General features: G+C 43.9%; 2 protein-coding genes and 1 long non-coding RNA gene across 7 annotated transcripts in view; 1 reads left to right on the top strand and 2 right to left on the bottom strand.

Annotated features, from left to right (window-relative positions):
• Window positions 1–1,007: 1,007 nt before the first annotated feature.
• On the bottom strand, window positions 1,008–13,063 carry scaf11 (SR-related CTD-associated factor 11). Of its 3 annotated transcripts, none has more exons than XM_028400616.1 (15): window positions 12,868–13,063; window positions 10,529–10,575; window positions 10,275–10,420; window positions 9,949–10,032; window positions 8,630–8,718; window positions 8,473–8,552; window positions 8,356–8,393; window positions 8,198–8,268; window positions 7,853–7,978; window positions 7,347–7,447; window positions 3,982–6,264; window positions 3,236–3,558; window positions 2,983–3,156; window positions 2,796–2,915; window positions 1,008–2,247 (listed from the first exon to the last, which is right to left on the bottom strand). In XM_028400616.1, exons 2-15 carry the CDS (start codon window positions 10,545–10,547, stop codon window positions 2,152–2,154), a joined length of 3,750 nt encoding a protein of 1,249 aa, XP_028256417.1. In that variant the 5' UTR covers window positions 10,548–10,575; window positions 12,868–13,063; the 3' UTR covers window positions 1,008–2,151. The 3 variants fall into 3 exon arrangements, with proteins under 3 accessions (XP_028256417.1, XP_028256418.1, XP_028256419.1); XM_028400617.1 differs by having other exon boundaries at window positions 8,473–8,549; XM_028400618.1 differs by having other exon boundaries at window positions 9,949–10,026.
• LOC114432548 (uncharacterized) overlaps window positions 11,998–22,979 on the top strand; it is a 12,592-nt gene continuing 1,610 nt past the window's right edge. For both annotated transcript variants that reach the window (XR_003670287.1, XR_003670286.1), the window contains exons 1-2: window positions 11,998–12,394; window positions 21,718–21,960. This is a non-coding gene — a long non-coding RNA (uncharacterized LOC114432548). The remainder of the gene's footprint in view (window positions 12,395–21,717; window positions 21,961–22,979) is intronic.
• The window catches only part of arid2 (AT-rich interactive domain 2), a 30,823-nt gene continuing 23,104 nt past the window's right edge, over window positions 15,261–22,979 (bottom strand). For both annotated transcript variants that reach the window (XM_028400614.1, XM_028400615.1), the window contains 8 exons: window positions 22,621–22,829; window positions 19,544–21,966; window positions 18,112–18,266; window positions 17,848–17,986; window positions 17,671–17,753; window positions 17,440–17,563; window positions 17,017–17,108; window positions 15,261–16,936 (listed from right to left, as the gene is read on the bottom strand). In XM_028400614.1, the coding sequence (XP_028256415.1) occupies window positions 16,825–16,936; window positions 17,017–17,108; window positions 17,440–17,563; window positions 17,671–17,753; window positions 17,848–17,986; window positions 18,112–18,266; window positions 19,544–21,966; window positions 22,621–22,829 (3,337 nt within the window). In that variant the 3' untranslated portion in view covers window positions 15,261–16,824. The remainder of the gene's footprint in view (window positions 16,937–17,016; window positions 17,109–17,439; window positions 17,564–17,670; window positions 17,754–17,847; window positions 17,987–18,111; window positions 18,267–19,543; window positions 21,967–22,620; window positions 22,830–22,979) is intronic.

Raw genomic sequence — 22,979 nt, 5'->3', positions numbered from 1 at the left:
TATTTCCCTAATTATTAAATAATCTTAAATTACCTAATTATTAAATAATCTTAAATTACAACTCACTCTCCATGAAGACAGTCTTGAATCCCACTCCTTCACAGCCAGTTCCACGTGGCACAAACCCTATTGTGCCAATTAAAGCATTTATCTAAAATCGGGTCATTACCAGGCCAACCTCCTCCACCAGTGTGTATGGCTTTAGTCTATGCTTCTTTTTGATTGTATGTCTGACACAAATTCTAGGATAGAAAAAGAAGATGGCTGGCCTGGCTAAAACTACAAGATTCAAAAAGACAAACATCATGCTGTTTTAGTACAACAATGTCCTTCTTGTAAAGATAAAACCTGGTTTTGCAATCTTGTGCTTAATGTCTAACTAAAATCAAACTATTACATGACCTTGTGGGTCGGCCTGTGTGAGCTTTGTAGCTTGGCAGCGACTGTGGTATAAATGTGTTTTTTAGAACGGTTAGAACTGACAAATATTCACAATCCTGCTCTGTGACTTCTGCAAATAAAATATTGCCAAAAGAATAAACAATCAACAGCCATGCCTGCAGTGAGTTGTTTCAACCTGCCCACCGCTGCCCTCTAGTGTAAAATTACATTTCTGCCACATTAGATTTTAACATGTGTGCAGGCCAGCAGATGTTGAACAGCATTTTAACTTCTTTCACTCATGCAAATTAACATCTGAGCGGTTTATCATTACATTTTTAGACAGCAGTTGACAGCCTTAATTATACCATAGCCAGAAATGTGCAGGGGATGCCGCTCCTGACCGCAACCTTAAAACTAATTTTGCTTAAACCATTTCTGAGGAAATTCACCCACGGTGCCTTGAAACACCTCCATGACTGAACAGACATCATTTCAAGATTGATTGGGTTGTTTACACATTTATCATGGGCAATGTTACTTATATTAACAATGACATTAATATAGTATCCTAGCATCCCAATAAGCCTGATACAGGGAAAATGAAGCAGCTAAATGCAACTCAGCCATCATTACTGATTTTTATTATCTGGGAATTTCCTACTGCCTACTGCAACATGTTAAAATATTGTCAGTAAACAAAACCTCTTATTAGACAAAGAAGCTACACAAACAGCTGCATCTAATCTTCCAGGTATGAAAACACCTGTGTGTTCAGGAGGCCTTTACTCATCGCTGCCAAACAGGTTTCCATCCCTATTCTAACTAGATTTCAGCTGAAGAAAATACAAAGTGATGCATGTTTCCAAGACCAAAAACATTTAAAAAGTTGTCAACCCACCTTGTGGCTGCGAGCTGTAAATGCAAGCTTCACTATTAATCTGTCTTTAAGATGTGCTGGAGAAAGAAAAACACAATCGAGGGCGAGTCCTTTGTGCGGCACCTCTGACAAACACACACGCAGCACATTAGGAAGCAGCCGGTTCATTTCACTAATCTGCAGATACTTTGACCAGTATTTTGTTCACGCATTGACATTTATTACACATTCAGGCAGGGCATGGGGTCGATATCTCCTAAACTCCAACCCCCCCAGGGACCTGCACCTCACATTATACACTCACTGCTGACTGGTTGTCCCACTTTGGGTCCAATCAGGGCCCTGATTACAATCACACTCATCAGATTCCAGGCAATCACTGGGTCACAGAGATTAATAAAGGCAATGCACAGTTTTTTTAAACTAGGATTTCATCTGAAATATTATATAATAACATTGACAATATTCAATTCATAAGCTATGTGCTCAGGATGCCACAGAAGAGAGATTCATTGTACCAGCCGGCAGCCAGGGAGAGGCTCTCCACTACACAGGCTGACATTGTTCACTGAGATTTGCATCTTTAGTATCAACAGTCCCACCCCCACAACGCTACCATGCGCTCTGTACAGTAGTTCCCAAGTCAGGGCCTATGCAAAATAAAGGGCTCTTGCATTACAATTTCTGATTGGGTCATTTTTTCTAACAAAATATGAAAATCTATAGAAAAAAATCTTCATCAATCAATAAAAGGTAGATATATATAAAAAAAAAATTCTGGCTCTCCGTCATCTTTCAGCTTGGAGGCCAAATTCCAGCTAGAAGAAATTGCACTTGAGCAGCTGAATGGATCTGTGAGGGCATGACCACCCCAGCAGCAGGGCAGCATTTCATTTCTTGCGTGCATGCTTGTATTTGTCCACGTAGGCCTTCACCAGGTTGGCCACCTTACTGGAGTTCACCTCCCCACTCTTACTGTGACAAACCTAAGGAGAAAAGATGGAACTTAGAAAATAAGGGAGCAGAATTTGTCCTGAATCTCAAAAATTCTTGCAGTTGACATTTGTTTGTCTTTTGTTATCTACAAAACCAAAAGCACACAAGTACAAGGCTAAATACCGTTTTAAAATTAGCTGCAATTATTAACATACACAATGCTAACGTACTACATGTGACAGTACACCAAACACACATTTGCCAACCTATTATCTAGCAGTTGATCGCTACTATTCTAGTCAATATATGAGGCTCCACCTGACACACCACTGTGCGTTTAATCCCAAAGGAGACCCTCTGCTCTGCAAAAACGATATTGCCGAGTTCGGCACTCTGTTGCAGCCAAAACAACAATTACACCGACCAGACTGAGCTGGCAGGCAGTCAGGGACCAGAACAGCAGAGAGAATCCAGTGAATTTTCAAATTAAAATACATCAATTGGACTTTGGCTCGTGAAAAAAATGCAATAAAAGCAGAACCCTGTAAACACAAGAACACCTGATGTGTTTAGACGCAGCAAAGGGAGGTGTGTTTACCTTCTCTACCGCTTTGCGGACAATCTCCTTGTACTCCTCCTTTGTGATTTCCTTCTTTTGGTAAAATGGTTTGATGGCTGTCTTCACTTCATTAATAGCTTTCTCTTGAATCTGTTGCTTCTAGAGCAGAAAGAAGACGTCAGGCTGCTGTGTCAGATGTTGTCACAGCTGGACAGGTGCATGTTACCTTTTCTTTTTTGGAGCTGTCAGCTTGTGCCTTGCTGTGCTGGCTGGGCTGTGTTGTAGAGGAGGGCAGCACCTGGCTCGTAGCTGGCTGGCCCTGGGTCACCACTGTGATGCCAGCTTTGGTTGGAGTGGGAAGCAGACCAGGTTTGCCATAACCCACTGCAGTGCTCACCATCTACATGAAGGCAGGATAGTAAGGACTGTGACACTAACTGTTTGAGGACATTTCTTACTGCAGTCTTGTCATACCACACCTGTGCCGTGTGTCCATCAGGCTGAACTGCTGTCGTTTGGCTGCCTTGCTGCATGGGAGGAGGGGGTGGAGGGGGGGGTGGAAGACCCTGCGCACCAACAGCGGGCACCTGAAGCAGTGGCACGGCAGGGTGAAGATGCATGGGGACCTGAGGAGGCATGGCATAGGGTGCCGCTGGCTGCAGGCTGACAGGCAGGGCTCCTCGCGGGGCCTGCATGGGGTAGTGATGCTGGAAAACATTCAGCTGAGGAGGGATCACGTTCATCACAGGCACTGGAGCATTACCCGGAACCACTTGGGGCGGAGGATCACTTTTAGGGGCATCTGGAGAACAAAATAATGAACAATATGAATAACCAGCTACTAACTACTAACTAGATAATGTAATTCTGTGGGATAATATCTAATAAAAGAACATGAAATTAATAAATGACAAAAATGTGGAGATATATTCCAAAAGGTGTGAATGTCAAAACCCAACAGTAGAATCAAAAACCTTGCCAAACATAAATGCTGTGGGAGGAAACTTTCAAAAGTAAAAGAAGAACTTCAAAAGAATCCTCTAAATCGGAGAAAGTGCAGGTGCCTGGGGGAATTTTTTGATGTGTTTTCTCTTCACAGCTAAACTAAATTTAGCCAAGCATCAAAGAGAACATGAATTCCACACGCTGTGACCCCTGCTTGTACTTTAGAAGGAAATTTGTGATGCCCTTAAGAGAGGCTCGATTCGCAGTTGTGAGGACTAACCTGCTGTTGGCTGCTGCTCCTCCTCTGGTCGGTTCCAGCTACCTGGTCCTCCCCCTCTCTCCCTCTTTGAGTAATAGTCCTGAACATCTGCAGGGAGCGTCCTCCTGACAGCCCAGCTGGATGCTGAGGACCAGCCTGACCTGTCCACCACATCACCTTGCTCAGCCTCTTTTCTTCGGCCGCTACCCCGGTTTTCATTGAAGCGGCTATACGCATCATTCCCTGAATTGTTGCCTGTACCTGAGAAGTTGTTTCTGGGCTGCCAACGGTTGTCTGAAGTTTCTTCCTGCTGGCTGTAGAAGCTACGGTTGCTGCCAGCACCCCCCCACCCTCCACCGCGGCCACGTTCAAATCCTCCTCGCCCCCCCCTGCCACCCCGGGGCTCCCCTCTGTTCCCACCACTGCTGCGGTGGTCCTCCCAGTGTGAGCCACCACTTAAGTCCCGGGTCTTGGCCTCAGCATCACCCCGAGTCTTTTCTGTAACCCAGTCAGGATTATCCGACCACCCCTGGCGTTCAGGAGAACTTTCTGTAGGCACACCATTTTCAAAGCGGCCAGTGCCTCCATGATACTTCCGTCCCTCACCACCAGTCCCACTGCTGGGTCCAGACCTCCAGCCACCCCTACGTTCCTTCCTCTGGGGAGATTGCTCTCTTGATCCTGACCGCCGAGGGCTTGGCCCTCGCCTGTAAGACCTTGTTCTAGATCGAGACCGTGACCTGGATCTGGATCTGGACCTGGACCTAGAGCGACTCCGGGATCGCCGCCTTCTCCTCTCCCGACTACGCTCCCTCCTAGAATATTCTCTTTCTCCATCCCGGTCCCTGTCTCTGTCCCTGCTGCGAGCTCGTGAAGAATGACTCAGTGGTGGGCTGTCGTCACGTTCTCTTGATCGTGAGCGCTTGGATGTTTCGCGCTTGGACTCCCTCTTAGGTGACCAGGTGGAGGTCGGGGAGTGGAATCGAGAGCGCCGTTGCTTGCCATTCTTCCTTTCTTGGCTCCTTTCCCTCTCCTGTTGGTCATTGGTGCTCTCATTCTTGGCGCTCTCATCCTTGGTGACCTGGCTTTCTGAAGCGAAAGCAGCAGGTGGTGCAGCAGCAGAAGAAGTCGTCTCATGGAGAAGTTCCGAAAAGGGAATGTTCCCTTGCTCACTCAAAGGTGAACCACAATCCATGGGGATAACGTTTGTATCATCCCTAGACAGGCTGTCTTCCTTGGCTGCTTCTTCAGAGGTGGAACCCCCTGAATACTCCTCTAATCCGAGCATTTTTGCATTAGTCTCCTCAGAATCTTTTGTTTTTTTGTCAGCTACCTGTACCTTTGACTCCCCAGCACAGGGAGAACCAGGCTGTACAAAGTCCTCACATGATTCAGCCTCCACTTCCTTTGAAAATTCTTCATGGTTGGTTTCTTCTGACTCTGGACAAATATCCATGCTGTCACTTTTCTCTGCCTGCTCTTCACACTGTGGAGACATAGGGTCTTCTTGCAGAGTGTTATTAGAGTCAGAGGGGATTGGTAAAGTCCATTTCTCAGAATCCTTTTCTCCAGTGGAAACTGGGCTGGCTGGTTCTTCCTCTTCTCTTTTGCCCTGAATGCCCTCAGAGCACGAGCTGGGACTCTTAGAAGCCAAGTCCAAGTGACAGGAGAGGTAATTTTCTACTTCATCATCTTTCTCTTCTTGTTCACTAGATAGTTCCTGAGTCTCGTCATTCTCCAGCCCTTCATTATTCATTAATGTTTCTGTAGCTCCTTGCTCATCAGCAGAGTTGAAATCATCCTGGTCTTTGTTGAAGCTTCCTTCAGCATCAGTCTGCTGCTGTTCTAAATAGTAGTTCACATCCTCTTCCTCCTGGTTAGCTTTAGCTTCTTCCTCCTCCTCCTCTTCCTCCCTTTCTTTGCTGTCACTTCCATCACCCTCTTCCTCCTCCTCATCACTTGCTACTGCAGTGCTCACAACTTTGGGAGTACTTTTTTTTCTTGTTGCTTTCCGTTTTCCACTAGCCTTTCTGTTCATTACCTGTTTCCCTTTCCTCTTGGCTGGGATTTGAGAAGCCTTGCCTGCCCTGGTGGACTGGCTAGTAGACGAGTCAGAGTCTGACAAACTGGACTGTTGTGGTGATGAAGGGTCAGATGCTGGAGTCTCTTCTTGGGTTTTACTGTTGCGTCCAGATCGTCTGGATGGTAGAGACTCTTTGGTGGGCGCTTTGGAGGTTGAAGCACGGCTGCCTCTCTTCTCTCCTCCTTTGGGACACGTGATGGCGCAGACAACGCCTTGAAACACTACAGAAGAGATATTGTTGTGACTATGACCAGAAATGATTGAAAGTCTTGACAGTTTAAAACAGTTTTGAACAAGGTCATTGACAAGTTGACAAAAATATAATATGATGCATTGTAATATTGTTTGTAGGTTCACAGTACAACATAGGAATGGCAAGAGGGAAACCAGGACAGGGTGCATGCAAAAGAGGCACGAGCACTTGAAAAAAAAATCTTATCGATCATATCACTGTGTGGAGAATTGGCAAATTGGCACCTGTGCTTGTTGACAAAGTGGTGTGCACAGAAGTGGTGTGAGAAGGGGGTCTGGGTCGTCCTGTGCACAGTTCAGAAAATGTTTTTTTTTTTTTTAGTCTATCATCTTTCCTCACGGTGCTGCCAAGTTCTTTTATAACACAGATGTCTCATTCTCTCTTGATCGCTCGCCTTACTGCGTTTGTGTGTGTATGTAGTAGCGTGAATGATCGAAGGAGTGAGACTTATTACAAGATCTATAAACATGCACGTTTTTTGCAACTACTATGGCAAGCACTCTGTACCATGCAGAACTGTACAGTAAAGTGTGCGGAAATTCCACGGCACATTCAGGTGTGACCACAGTGCTGCAACTGACATGCTGCACTGCAGTCAGCTCCTAAAAAGTGCATTCCTTCCCAGACTTTCAGAACTTTGGGGTTTTGTTCTTTCTTTTTTAAATTAGTTTTAACAATAATGGTTTTCTTCAGTAAAATTAACTTCACACCATCTGTGCTGCTCGGCACTGTGTGTGCAGAGAGATGCTTAAACGAGCCTCTAACGCACACTCACAGTAGATATGGGCACTCACAGGGTAGAGAGGGGAGAGGACAGAGTAGTAACCAGTAAATGACAGCAATGATAAAAAAAATGTAACAAGAGTATATTTATAAAGGTAGACACTTTAGTTTATCTTATTATTTATTAAAAAATAATAAAAGAATCAGTGGCCCTTTTTTTATGAAACAAAAAAACAATTGGCCACCCCTGCCATAGAGTGTTTTAAGAGATAGAATCTTTACTTAAATGTTTCCATTAAGGAGAGAGTATTGCCAAACACAACTTACCGAAATGGCTTGGGGAAAATGGTAAGCTGGAGGTTAGGGGAGATGAAATGTGTCCAAGTGGAAACAGGCTGTGGTTCCACACAGCTTCATGAAAATTAGGCCTGTAAAACAACACAGCAGAGCAGCTTCATTAGTGACACTATACAAAGTCCTGATAAGATGGAGCCTGAATTCAGAAATGTTGACAAACTAGTATTATGTTACATGAAGATGTGTGATCACAACTGCTACCTGCATCTGTTTTGAACAAAATGATTACAGCTCCTGATTTGTCTCGGGATGACTGACTTGTGTGCTCTATGGTTAGTAATACATGAGATAAGAGCTGATTATGAAAACTGGTCTGTTAATCCTGGTGTCATCTGGGTTTTCATACTGAGCTTAGACTAGACAGTCTTCATAACAAAGTCTGTGTGAAAATGAGGGAGAGGAGACAATAAAGGTCTAATGAACTGCTGCTATCTAGCAAACAAAGTTACAGCAGTGTTCGTCTGGAATTCCATTACCTCAAGGTGCCATTTGCAGGGATGGGAGCAGCAGGAGAGAGCCATGGACAATGCTGTGTCTGAGGTTTGCACTGCTTGAATCCAGTGTCATATGTGATGTCCTCTGCCATCCACACAGGATCTGCACTGCAGGACCAAGATCAGACTTATTTAATTGGAAAGTGGACTTGGCTGGATACCTTGGCTGCACATATCATACATGTCTACATTAACATACTATGTGGTTGCAAAAAACTGTAACCTAGAATAGCTAGCAAACTAAGTACGCCTTAAAACTACTTGAGTGATGTTCTGTTCTATGATCCATAGAAAACTGTATTTGTCCTTCAGAGCAATGAGACTTACACATCCTGTGTGGAAGTGGCTAATGAGACACACGGAGGCGGCGACCAAGTGCAGCACTCTGTTCCTCTCACCTGGATAAAATACATCAGATATTAATGCAATTTAACAACAGCATGAATATCAACTGAAAACAAACAAAGTGATAACGCAGGGCACACCTTTTTTCTGCTCAGTGATGATGGATCTTCATCATTACCTGGAAAAGATGTTGACATACTGTCAGATATCGCAGTCACATAAGAGACATTTATGGATGGAAAAGGGTTTTAACTTACATTTCCTCACTAGTCCTTTTGTTTTGGTGTCTGCTGTCCTCTCCACCTTTTGCCGCCGCACTCTTCTCACAGACTTGCTACTGAAAAGACAAAAATGACATCACCTTTACTCACTTTCTCTGCAGCCTGATCTTAAGAAAAAATGGCTGACACTTACTTGAGACAGACTTTTTGTTCAGGGGTTCTACAACAGCAACTCTCAGCTTCAGTTTGAATTGGTGGGATCGGTCTCTTCGTCACAGGAACCTTTAAAAACAACATAGGTAGAATCAGATTTAGTGTTACAGTTACAGTATCCATTGTCATGACTGCCTGAAAGACAGGTGACCAGGCGCAGAGCAGAGTAAAAACACATTCCGACTGGTGGCTGCAAGTTGACCTGAGCTGTCTTCCATTCCAACAAGTATGTTTTCATCTGCAGATTTTCGATCTAGCACATAATATCTATGCACAGATATAGGATGACTGTTCAGACTTTTCCGGTCAATGAGAGAAACTTTATTTTTTGAGGACATTTTGCCTACACTCACCAGATACAGGATAACTACAATTTTACTATAGCACATATTGTTGTAAAGCATAGAACCACACACAGAAGCACAAGAAAATTTTCGGACTATAGGTCGCACCAGCCAAAAAATGCGTAATGAAGAAGAAAAAAACCATAGATAAGTCGCACCGGACTATTAGTCGCACCAGCGGGCCAGCGTAAATCACTGGGTTTTTAGCCTTTTGAATTCCTCTTAACTTAAGTGGTGTGGCTGCAGGGCATTGAGAGTGAGACACACGCATTTCAACAAGTCCTCACGTGGAGAAATGATTCGCTTCACCGCACAGAAATTCCTATAAACATCCTGTCAAGAGTAAAAGGCAGACTACTGTGCGCTCATATAGCTGTCTGGAATTAGCGACCTGTCGGCCTATCGGCTCAGTTGCAAGCACACATTCAGCGTCACCTATGCTCGGAATGCAAAGTGTGGGCAAGCTGGAGGTTAAAGAGAACCGTAAGAGAGGGACAGAACACCTGCCATTAAATATGTAACGGGACGTCAGGACACAAGGCTAACTATTTGTATATTTTTTCATATATAAGTCGCACCTGAGTATAAGTTGCATACCCAGCCAAAGATGAAAAAAGTGTGACTTATAGTCCGGAAAATACAGTAAGTAATATATAGCTCTGATTTGAAGCCAATCACATAATTTTGTTTGTAATGGTGCCTTCACATTTTACATGATTTGCTTCCTGAAAGTAGCGCTCAATAAGTAAGGCTGAAGTGGATTTGACAGAAAGTCACAAAAAAGTTTCTTATTTCATTTGATAAACTCATGATAGTCATAAAATCTACTTTAACCTCTGTAGGTTAACAAGGGTGAGACCACTACATAAAGCAGCAAAATTCTGCTTCAATGTGACGCATCAGTAAACCACCTCAACTTTGACAGAGAAAGAAATCTGGTAAGTACCACACTGACCTGCACACAGTTAAGATTCTTGTCCCATCTGTAAACTTTACTGAAAGGTCGTCTGTCCACGGGGCAGGAAGGAGCCATCTGCAGCTTCAAAGTAAAGCAAACAAACATCATTCATATAAATCAAAGGCATGCATCTTAACAGTTTACGTGCCTTTCTACTGAGATGAACTGTGTTCTGGAGGAAATTACAAAATGCTGTTTTTAAAAGTTTACTGGTATAAGGCCAATATCAGCAAATGCCTTTTAAGTACACTTTCATAAAAGCCTACAATTACATGTAAAACTGGACAAATGCTAGCTAATAACAGAGCAGCACTGAGTGTCACCTCTGCCCATGTAACAAGACATCTGAGGCAGAACACATGGCAGCAGCTGTCAGGCATGGCAAGCTCGCCTCCAGCCAGGACTCCCAGGCAGATAGGACACCTCTCCGCCTCCTCAGCATCTGCCCCATCAGGCGGGCCCTGGCCACCTAAAAACACAGGAGAGGACACGCTGGTTTTAGGGGTATTTATTACTTGAGCGTCTAAGATGACAATGCAATGCAAAGATGTAACTGAACAATGTTTAGAAATCTCACCAATTCCAGCTCCAGGCATGTCTGGCCTCAGGCTGTGTTAATCACCACTGAAAGAGAAAGTGATAAAAATGTCATGTGGAATGGTGGCAGCCTACAGGTGATAAGGTCTACTAGTAGTTCGACATCTAATTTAGTATTTGATAACCCGTTAGTGATGTCATTGAGAATGATTCTCTTGTGGCGCAGCAGGATGATCGTTTTGGGCGCAAGAGGCCCTGGGTTCGAAACGCGGGTGAGCCGTTTGCAGGTTGGACACACACACACACACACTCTTTTGGTGCCGGGTATGGAAAACTATATTCACACGCCATCCGAGTACTCAAATAATCGCAAAAATAATCGGCGAGTATCCGAGTACCAAAATACTTGTTAGTTGCAGCCTTAATTTTATATATATATATATATATATATATATATATATATATATATATATATAAACCTTTTCCTATTATATACAGACCAACTGTCATGACAGAAAAAACCCATAGTAAACAAAAAACATAGACAAAGGACTCAGGCAACAATCAGTGTAAGACGAGCTGCTCTGGGGACCACCCCACAAGACCTGCTGTACTGGAGATGTTCAATGGTGTAGCAATTACTTTTGTCCTTGCCCAGAGACTCAGATTCTTAGGCTTGCCCACTAAAACATCAAACTCAACCTGAATTAGTTGTTCATACACTGCACAATACATCCCACCATGACAGTAGTAGTAGTAGGATGCGGAACATACACACAGTATCCATAGCATCCTACATATTATGGCATACCTATGCTATGCTATGTGACTGGACACCCAAAGCATACTCTACTTTGTGAAGTCAAATATTGTTGGTCATAATTTGTACAATTTTAGTACAGTGCTGGCATACTGCAGTCCAATGTCAGCTTTACATCTAATACTATGTGGCACTGCCTTTAACTTTCTGTCAACACAATTGACACACAATTTATTGAGTTGTAGTAGGCTCAAGTGACCTTCACATGGTCTCTCTGAACAGTTTGAGCAGAGAGGTTTCAGACTCTGGCAGCAGGAAGCCAATTAAAACATGTAGTGTGATTACAAGTTAACTCTGTGCCCACCTAGCCTGCAAGACCATACCAAACCAAATGTATGGCACCAATTGGTGCCAATGACCACAGATAAATCAGGAATTACATATGAAATAGACACACACTTATATGTCACAGCTAACAATCATCATAGTTATGCTTATACACACACTGAACTATAAATTAAAATAGTTTGTACATAAGTCTATGGGATGTCAATTATGACAGTTTTTTTTACACAGAAATTATAACTATTATAACGTCCAGTTAAGTTCATCATTATAACAAAAAAGTCAAAAATATACATCCATAGTGTAACTTATTTGGTTGCCTAATTTTGAATTTTTTGTTATACAGTTATGCTAAAAGTGAAAGTGAAATATTTTTTTCCATTTGACACTCTGACTCACTTCATTTAGGAACAGAGGCCTAAAACCAGTGCCGTGTCTTAGATTTGAAATCTGAGTAGTATCAGTAGTAGTATTAGTAGTATAAGTTTATGCTTCAACAATCAATGCGTGTTATTTACATCGGAGTCATGGTGGCAAAACTTGACTTTACTTCTCCAGCTAGCTGACAATAAACATGTACTTATATTTCAATCTTCGTTGCTGGTGCAGAACTGGCTTTTGTAATTTAGAAGGGCAGCCCTTGTAAAGGACTGGGATCAGAGCCTCCGTCTGGGTCGCTTGTGTAAACACATTTAGAACACCTAAAATAAACCGAGTCACCACCAGCCATTGCTCATTAGCAGTGCAACTGTCATTCCAACTCTGTTATTCGGGGACCATTCAATGTTGCCGGCTAATAAGGTAAGGCTGAATGCCTCAAACAAGGTTAGGCTAACTGTTAAATCAATATGCTAACTTAGATCCTGTAGTCTGACTGTAGTAAAATAGCGGCTAAGTTGGCAGGCAGATGCTTGTGAAAGCTTGCTTCGTGCCAGCACGGCCTGGCTGCTGGAGGCACAAAATTAGCATCAACCAGTGCCAACACGACGGTGACAACATGGTTGTTGTTGGTTAGCCGGGCAGCTACTGCTAGCTAAAAACACAGCTACCCAAGGGCTAGCCAGCTGTTGTTAGCACAGCAACAAACACGGCTAAAAACTGTTAAACATTAGCTACTATTCTTGCACTGAAGGTCATAAGTTAGCTAGCTTCGTAGCAGCAGGCGTATTAAGCTGAAAGCTAACTAGCGGCTTTGAACAACAGCACCTGCTTACGTCGCTTCTGGCTTCCTAGCAGTTAGCTCTAGTGAGCTAGCATCAAGTGTCGTTACTCACCTTTGAGTGCAACTGCGGATGGTTTGCACGTAGTAAATAGTTGTTTATCGTTCAAACCCCTGCTACGAAATGTTGACAAAGCGTACAACCAGGGAATTGTTTTGGGCTAAAAACGGAGCGCAGCTTTCAGAAAGTCTCAACCACATGTCTCGCGGTCGGGTTGCGAGTTTTTGTGCCACTGGCGCCCCCCATCGGAGCCGCCGAGCATAACCACGGAGCACAGTGGACTGAGCCATCTGTCTGTATTTATTTCAAGAATTTACTGCAACAGGTGCAAGAGAAGCTGTTTGCTTTTCAACTTCCATTGGTATCTTAATTGAACTTGTAAAGACATCAATTAGGTTTTTTATGTGTTGTTATGATGTCTGCTGATTTATCTACCAAATAACATATACACTTTAAAGTAACCAATGTTACTATGATTTCAATCATGTTAAGAAATATTTAATATTTTCTTTATACTTTGTAGACATTATGCATGCCTTATAAATCAAATTAAAGTAAACTACTGTACTACTGAGCATATGTGAGTGCAATAGAGTCCAAAGTCCCAGCTCTAATCAAAGAGATACAGATCTTATATCTGTCCTGGTGAGGTAACACTTTTTATTTTCAATATACAGTAAGTATGATTATGAAAAAATAACTTGTCCATATGGGTAAAAAAAAAAGTTTGAATCTTATCTAAACCCTATATTATATCTAAACTCCTTTTTATTACCTAAATAACAGCAGAGAGAACAGATTACGGTACTGCTTCAAGCAATGGCACAAAACAACAGTAAACTGCTTTTTGAAACGGGAAGTATTCTTCAGTGTAAGATTATGCACAAAAGGTGTTTTTTTAAGAGCTGTGGGAAGCAGCAGTAGTCAATTACAATGTAACTGTAGAGAAAGGAGTGAGCCAAAGGAAAGTGTCCAGTGTTTAAACAGAAGTCCACGAGCCTGCCAGCAAACTGAGCTTGTTAGGTTTGATCAGAAAAGACTATTAACTGTGAAAACTGGGATTATCTATATAGCACATTTAGCACACGATACAGAGAAGTGTGATGAGCACAGGGGAAAAAATCGTCAGCTGATGTTCAGCACACCAGAACACAAGCTGTTTGTCAGTATGTCTGCAGCACTCTATAACATTCTTGGTGTTTTTATCATTAGTTTGATTGCTGCAAGGCAATCAAACATCTAGTTTATGCTTCAATGATCACTTAGCACTTCTGCTACGTTCAGATCATTGACAGTAAAAACTAAACTTTCCACTAACAAATTCATTGTCTTATCTGGGATTTTAGACTGTAACTATTTCAGTATCATTAGTTTGATTGCTGCAAGGCAATCAAACTGTTGGAATTCACCCTCTTTCCTCTTCTTTCTTATTCTTCCGTACATTTTTGGCGCAGCGTATCTTCAGCATACGTTGACCGATTTCAGCTATTCAACTACATCTTTTCAAAATGTTCATCTCATAGAGGACATTCTGGTTCAACAAGTTTTTTTTTAAAAATTATAATTTTTCAAATATTAAGCAATTTCTGTCATTTTTAACATGGGAGTCTATGGAGGAGCCTTCAAAACCACCTTCAACTTTGACATGCAACTAGCTCCACATGCTTTCAGCTACAGAAACCGTTCAAACATCATTCTATTCAGCTCTTTAAGGGCTATTAAACTTGTATTTTGTTTGTATTTGTTCAAATATGTTTCATTTTCAAAATATTCATAAAATTTCCAAAGCCATTTAACATTGAAGTCTATGAGAGAGCCCTTTACCGAGGGTCATCTGCCAAATGTATCTCCTACAAATTTCAAGCTACAGACTCCATTTTAGTCTTAAAACGCTCATTAGTTGCTGCTCTATCAAACTTGTATTCAGAATGTTCTAATTCCGAATCGTTTCCGCACGCCAGGCTCTCAAAGTAGGAGTGGTTTTTGAGGTCTCCTTTGTTGTTACCATGGTGACAGGCTGACACAGAGGCATAAACAGAGGTATACAAAGCTCTGAACTGCTCTGATTCTCCAGCAATTTAGAGCAATCCTTCACATCAGCATTCAAAGCAATGCTTCAGCTGCAGCAATCAAACTTGCATTTTCTTCAGGAAATGCCCTTTTCTATTTGCATTTATTATTTCATGCTATATTGTCGATTTTGTTTTGATCTTTATATATATTTATATCTTGCAGGAACTAAACCTTCTAAGCGTGCTAACGAGGTTTCATACAATCACAACACTTGGTCCAAACTAGCCAACTACACATTTTTTAAAACGCCTAATTCTTTTAAATTTCTTGAGCTCTGTAGAAAAACCCTGAATCATGTAACAAACACATGTAGTTCTGGGATAAATTGGTGGTGATGGAAAAAAAAAGCAATAAACAAGAGTAAACCCAAAGCAAAATGTTCAGTGTTTTATTTAAAAACTATAAACAGTCACCAAAGTAAATAAAGCCAATCTCTAACAGACTGTTAGGTCTATGTATAGTCACACATCCTACTGACACCGCAGAAATGAGGATGGTGGGGTTTCCCCCGGTCAGATGCTAATACGACAGGCAGTCATAAATGTTACACAACACACGGTAGAGGACAGTCTGAGGACGTGAGCCGGAATGTGGCATGGTATTAAGAATGAAAAAATAGTACAATAAAACTCCACACTATATTAAGATAGAAAAAAGTAGTGAAGAAAATATCATACCTGCACGTAAAGCAAAGAACACAGGAGAAAACCTGTATAAAAACTCCATGTATTTAAACCAATTTACAAATACAAAAAAATTTTGGTACGCGCACTGTGCCCGTACAATGACAAAACGCTTACAGTGGATATATGTTACTTGTGTGTGTGTGTGTGCGTGTGTTGAGGGGAGGGTGTGCGAGAGAAGAAGGGAAGAGAATACCTTCAATATTTTTTTTTCTTCTACAAAATGACATGAGATATATTATTCCATACTCTTTCAGCCAGCAAAATGAGTTCTACAAGGTATTATAATACAAAAAATGTCACAGTTCCACAAAAAACTGTTTTCCCCCTCCCTAAGCTTTACAGCATCAGTACCTTTGCAGAATTATTTACAGGTTTTTAAGTACATTCATCCACTGCTGAGTATAGAATCACATTAGATACAAGTGACCAGGGATCATAAAAAAAAGCAAAAACAAACAAAAACATATTACTTAATTCAATTCTGCCAAAGTAATGCTTCTATTACTCCACAGAGCAAGTTCTCCAGTGGCTGCATCGGCATGAAAGAGGATCTTCTTTATATATATTCACAACATATTTACAAGATTCTTTTTCATTAATTGTAATGGTATTCATTTCAATAATAAATAAGTGAAAATATATTGACTCAAGTAAGAAAACCAAGCTACCAAGTTTCTAAAGAAAAAAACAAATTCTCTGCGCCAGTTGCCAGCTGAGTCGTCCTCCACTCCATCCCTGTAGGACACCATCCGCAGTCCTGCCCCCTTTCCACCTCCCCACACATCCGTACTCTTCCGTTGACCGCTACCCACGCCAGCACACACATCAGTTCATGGGACGAAGAGAAAAATAAAAACAACAAGACAACTTAAACAAAATGTGCTCGTGTTTGGGGTTTCGTCGGTGGAGTCCCTCGGGGAAGCAGTCTTAAAGAGCTCCCCCTGGTGGGCAGCTGGTGGAAGACCCCATGGCAGTTTTTTTCCCCTCCTGTGTGTGTGTGGATGGAGGAGGAGGGGGAGGAGGGGGGGGGGGGGGGGGTGTCAAAAAAAGGTTGGCAAGGAAGTAGGTAAGCAGTGAGAGGGGAGGTTGGAGGGGAGGGCAGGTGCGGCAGGAGGAGGGCCTTTGTTTCGGTTCCTGCCTCTCTGCTTCCCCACTTGTGGACCCGCTACAGCTCACCGGTGGCTTGCTCCTCTCGTCTCAGGAGAGGGTGGGGTTGTGGGATTGTGGGATTGTAGAGGTTGTCCTGTTGGCATTAAGCCTGGAGCGAGCGCGTCAGTTCGTAAAGGCATTTGGCAAGCGTGGTGGAGACCTCCATGTTACTTAGCGCGAGCACAGAGAGGTGCGTCTCATGCCTCTTTAGCAACCTAAGAAAAGCAGAAAAGTCCGCTTAAATATTCACATTTTGTTTAACCTTATTGTTTCTTTTTATTTTCAATATACTTACATGCGACCACAGTCAGAGTGCTTGGCGACGTTCTTTAACGTTAAGGCAGCAGTTAGTCGTATGTGTTTGGTCACTGGTCCCTCTTTCTCATCCTAATAAAGAAACAATGTTTATGTTTGGGATGTTTTAGTTAAAGTCCTCATTCAAGTAAAAAAACATATTTAAAAAAAAAAAAAAAAAAAATTAAGGCCTATTAAAATTTCAACTTTACGGTTCTCTAACCAAACATTGGGGGTGGGAAAAAAATGTTTTCCTCTGCACTTCCAGTCAATCCTGACCACTGTGTGAACCACCAGGTGACAGAAAGAGTGGTGATTAAAAAACCTTAGAGCAGCTTTTGTTCACTGCAGCTAACCAAGAGTTTAAAAAGTCATACAGAAGTGTGTGTGACAGAAATTCATGGAGAAACCTTGTTCTACTCACAGTGAAGTCCCTGAAGACCAGGTTTCTAGAGCCTCTGCGTAGGGCCATGAGAGCTGCGCTCGGATGATTGACGATTGCTTTCGGTGCTCGCGGTGCCGGAGTGCTGCCTGCCACTGGCGGAGTCCTTTACAACACATCAAACACACAAGACAATGTCAGAGAAATATCAACATAACGAACATAATAAAATGTACCTATGAGCATTGACGGAGAAATGTGTGCACTACATACTGGGAAGTCTGATTGGGACTCTGTGCCTGCTGCTCCTCTAGTTTGAGTGCAGCCAGCAAAGCCTCTCGAGAACAGTGCTTATCCTGAGAACGCAAAGAACGCATACCATTCAGATTACACAGCATTTCTTTGATAATGCACTAAAGCTGGGGTGTAACACAGGAGTGTTAATTTTACCTGTAAATGTGTGATGAAGGACAGTCTCTGTCGTGGAAATGGTTCACATCCCTCCCACTGACAGTGACCTCCATACACATCTTTTCCGCCGTGTTGCGTTGCTGCATGGTAGAAAACTTGAGATGGTGTTTCAAACCACCTGGAGAACAAAACAGGAGCAAATCAAAAACAAGGGGGATAATGGCTCAAAGTTTATCATAAGTTGAGGACAGTAAGAGAGGCAGTGTGATGCACGGCTCAGGGCATAGTAAGAAGGTTCTGTACCGTTTACAGGACTGCCACAGACACTTGAAGTTCTGCCCTGCTTTCCTGCTATGCCCTAATGGTGCTGCGGAGGTTTGCTGTGCTGGGAGGTGGGGGCTGTGGTTACCCGGTGGTGCAGGCTGGGATACAGGGGGCGGAGACGGGGTAACAGTAGGCTGTGAGAGAGACAACATTTTCGAAAAGTCAGATATTTGATAAAAAAACAGAATGAAGAAGAAGTCAGAATGATGATGATGACCATTAGAAGGAACCTGTTGGCTGAGATGTAACCCAGGCCTGTCTACTGACATGAGTTGTTCTCTCAGCTGCTTTGCTATAGGAGGTGGGTATCAGTGAGAGCCACATGGTCTTAACTGGTCTCACCTTCTTAACCTCCATTCAGACTGGAAAATGGTTTTACACTCTTAGCATTAGCTCTCCAAGGGCTGCATTTGAAACCCTGCTGCAGCAAAGCTATAAAGAATCTTTGAAATGCTTTCAGAAGGAAGATGGGATGATTTATATTCAGCTGCAAGTCAGCCACAGTGGTTTTCCTTATTTAAAAGATATACTGGAGGCAGAATTTTTACTTTCCAATACAGATTTTAACTATTTGGAGTCTGAGATGCAACTTCACATTACATTTCCAACGCCTTAATAAAAATAAAAGCACTAAATACACTGTACACATAGCAGTTAGTCAGCAGCAATTCATAGAACACCATTATCTGACTGCACAGCATTTGTAAATAAAACGTACACATCTTGTGCAAACAGTGCCTCCCTAAGTCGGTTAACTGCCAAATAAAACACAGAACTGTTCAGTTATTCCCTGTGAAGTTTCTGATCACCAGTGTCAGCACAGAGCAATGTTTTGGTTGGGTTTTACAGCAGGTACACAGACAAACATGGTTAACACAAATAACAGGCATGCATAATGGAGCACATAGCACAGTAATGTTCCACTCTTGATGCCAAAGCCTTTTATTGTGTAAACGTCTTTCTGTAACCTTTGCTCAGTGCTGAATCACCAGTGGACTCCTCAATGTCCATACTGACTAAGAACTTAACTTTAGCATTGCTCTGCTGCAAGAACATCTTCACAGGAACAGAACGCTGGCAGTGAAGGAGCACCTTAGCTCATATGTATTATAAGATATTATAAATGTCAGTGAGTCAAATAATGCCTGTATCTCCAATAAACAACACAATACACAAGACACTGAGTCACTCAAAAACTGGAAACAGTTGTCCACTTTGGCTGTCCAGAACAATAAAATGTGGGATTTACAATTGATATATAACCCACTAGACATGAAAATAAGAATTACCTTGTGTGTCTGTCATACACTCAAACAGATTCTGTGGCTGACCTGACGCCAAGTCAAATAACATCATCACAAGAGTGTGGATAAATGTGGCTTACAGCAATACCAACCCCACAGTGACTCACCGTTGTGCCAGCTGCCTGTGTGGGCGAGCAGTTCCTCTGCTGAGTGGCATTCTCTATTGCTACTTTGGCTACTGTGCTTGGGTCTGTTCCTGCTGGCACCGCCACCATTGTGGCACTGCTGCCGGCATTGTTGGGGTCACTGATGGTGATGATGCGTACTCCCACTTTGTTGGGGATCCCCGAGGATGCTGCTGCGCTGCGGTCCTCGTTCTCAGCTGGCCTCTTGAGGCCTCGAGCCTCAGGGGCCACTCCATTTGCAGGAGAAGCAACACTCTGGGAGGTAACAGAAACAGTGGATGGGAGGGAGGAGTTGGGGAGCAGTTGCTGTCTTAGCACAGGTGCAGCATGGCCTGGCCCCAAAGGTCCATTGGATAATTCCAAGATAGGCTTGGTGCCTACTGCCTGGGGTCCGTTGGCCAGGCGTTCAGCCTGCTGGGCTTTGGCAGTGTCCTGCTGTGGTGGAGGAGGACTAGGGACAGGAGGATCTGCACAGTGACTCTTATCAGAGGCACCTACTTCCCCATTCCCCAAGTACTGTTTGGAAGCAATGTGATTTGGAATGTTTTTGTTAAAGTTGCCACTGCTGTCCCCCCTATCAAAGTCACACACCCCATTGACAAGAGTCTTTTTGGGGTCAGGGTTGCCCTCAACAGGGGTGTTTGGGCCTGGGGAGAGGGCCTGCTTCCCATTAGCAGGGTGACTCTCCGTGGCCGGGCCGTTGAGTGCTCCCTGGCTGTTCCCTGAGTGGTATGGAGGTAGATTAGACTCCATGCACTTCCGACCATTTAGCAGCTTGGCACTTGCCACAACATCACCGTTACTGGTTTTGCCATTAGAGGAATCTCCTTCTGCCAAGGAGGAGTTCTCCATCACCTCTATCTTCCTCTCATGGATATGCAGCCCTGCGGCATCCTTGGCCTCCTCCTCCTTTTGACAAATTATCTTGTCTCCTCTGAGGGGAGCTGGCAGTGGTGGTGGGTGTGGTGGTGGAGCTGCTGGGGCATGGTGGGGCACCGTTCCAGTAGAGAATGGAGGAGGGGGAATGCCTGGAGCCACAGCTCCCTGGCTGACAGCGGCAACAGCAGCAGTAGAGGTGGTGAAGCCAGTGTTGGGTACCACGGTGAATGTGACCTGTCCAGCTGCTGCAGGTGCCTGAAGGATGGCAGCTCCACTTGGACTACTTGTAGAAATAAGCTGGCCGGGCAAGAGCTGAACTGTCTGGAGGGCTGGAGCTCCTGTAGAGGGAAGCTGACTGGGAACCAGCTGGACATTAAGCTGCTGAGGCTGTGATGAAGGATTCTGGGTGCTGTAGCCTGCCTGGTAGATGACCTGTGGACTGGGAGCTATTGTGTTGTTGGGAGGGGGCACTTGTGGGGCAGGTAGGATTAGCTTTCCACCTGGCGTAGAAGGCCCTCGCTTTGGAAGCAGTAGCTGTTTGATCAAGCTGGACTCAGTGGAGGTAGGCTGAGAGGGAGGATTTTGGGAAATAATTTGGAGAGGTGGCTGTTGTTGATGTCGTTTCATGGACAGTGCATGGCTGACAGTTTGATTGGGCTGGACCTGGGTATTGGAGTGAGAGGCAGGAGGTGGGCAGGGACTGGAAGTAGCTGCAGGCTGCCCTGCTATCTGAATAGTCTGGGCACCGGAAATGGCGGAGGGGTTGGCAAGAACTATCTGATGTATGGCAGGGGTGTAGGCTGGGCTCTGCTGGGGGTTAGGGCTGACTATTACTACACTCTGGGCTTGCTGCTGAGGCTGCTGGCTGGGAGTAGCTATTGTGGCTGCTGGTCCACCTGACTGGTTTGGCGGTGGTTTGGGGGCAATATTCTGAAATGTGACACGTGACCCTTGGGAATTGGGCACACCTGCAATGCTCAAAGCCTGGCCACCTCCAACTTGGATGGAAGAAGAGGAGGGTGAAGATGCTGCACAAAGAACCTGCGAATCTACCTGGGGAGCCCCACCTTGAGGTCCAGACAGCAGAGGGGTTTGAGGAAGGGGTGGGGTCTGAGTGATTGGAGGGCACACACCTTGGACCCTGGCGGTGAGGATGTGGCCCTGCGGTACCTGCTGAAAAAGTGTGACGGGTGTTTGTGTGGGGAGCATGGGGGAGTGTTGTTGCTGTACTGCAGGTGTGACGGCGGGGTTTTGAGAACTGTGGTTTTGGGCGGCAGGTGCTGACGTTGGAATCTGGATCACTGGACCAGGTCGGACCTGATGCTGCTGCACTGCTGCCAGAGGATTTGGTGGTAACTGTGGAGGCACCTGCGGGGGCACCGGGTGACGGGGAACAGTCGGGTGGTTTGCATTAGGAGGTTCCTGTGCAGTCAAGGCCATGGATGGGGTGACGACACCGGTGCTGAGGCCAGGGCCCAAGGCCCGGACGAGCTGAGGTCCAAGACTAGAGTGCCCAGGAGGTAAGCCTGGCAACACACAAACAAACAACAGTCAGAAACTAGCTTTTTCAAAGATGGTGAACACACCAGGAGGCTTACTACAGCAACATCAATTCTACTAAATACAACATCTAAGATGTTCTTTGTACTTCAGCAAAAATGTATCAGCGTAGTGTAGAAAGACATAGTTAGAGCATGGTTGTGGAGGTCTGACACCAAATATGGTTTAACATATTTGAGTTGTGGCAAAGACAAAAAAAATACTCCAACCACAGATGCAGAATTAAGATATAACACACCACTGAGTGTCTTCTGTGTTCAATTTCATGACATGTGATGCAGCTTAGCTGCTGTCCTTTCAATTTCACTACTGAGCTCCCCCAAGTAACATTTCCTTTGATGATTTCCTCAATATGTTTGCCTTTGTAATTAGTTCAGCCATCTTGTTCCCAGCGGTACCAGCTCTGCTCTCTGCAAAGCTGCCTAGTGTACTTTTTCTTATGGCTCTTTAGCATCTGACATTTAGACCATATTGGCTGTTACAGACCAAATGCCTTTTCTGTCAAGCATATCCACAATCAATTAATAGGGGAGCATGTTGACACCCAAAGTGATGACATATTGCTTTACTTATTCTTTTATGTCTAAATAAAAGAAAAAGATTGATTCTTTTTATGCTACCTGGAGGCGGGGCCTGAGGGTCTCCTGGTGCTTCATGTCGAGCGGCTGGAGGTGTAGGAGCTGCTGCTGGATTCTGCTGTTGCTGCTGGTAGTACAACTGGATGGGCAGAGGGATTGACCTTCGCCTTAGCCCTACCAGGAGGATCTGAACTTGGCCATTGGCCTTAGTCTCCTCTTGCCGCTTCATTGTGTGGTTGGGGAAAACAGTCCTGTGGGAGAAAAGGTGTTTAGAGGATTGCTAGAAACTGAAGGGAATATCTACAGATCAAAGGTAAATTTTTGAGACATATTAACTCCACTCTAGTCAGGGCAAACATTCGTGGTGCTGTGTACTGTTGAGACATGAAAGATTCAGACGG

Source organism: Parambassis ranga, chromosome 2 (genome assembly GCF_900634625.1).
Source record: "Parambassis ranga chromosome 2, fParRan2.1, whole genome shotgun sequence".
Classification (NCBI taxonomy): Eukaryota; Metazoa; Chordata; class Actinopteri; family Ambassidae; genus Parambassis; species Parambassis ranga.
The sequence above is the reverse complement of the archived record's forward strand: the minus strand, read 5'-3'. Positions and strand labels throughout refer to the sequence as shown.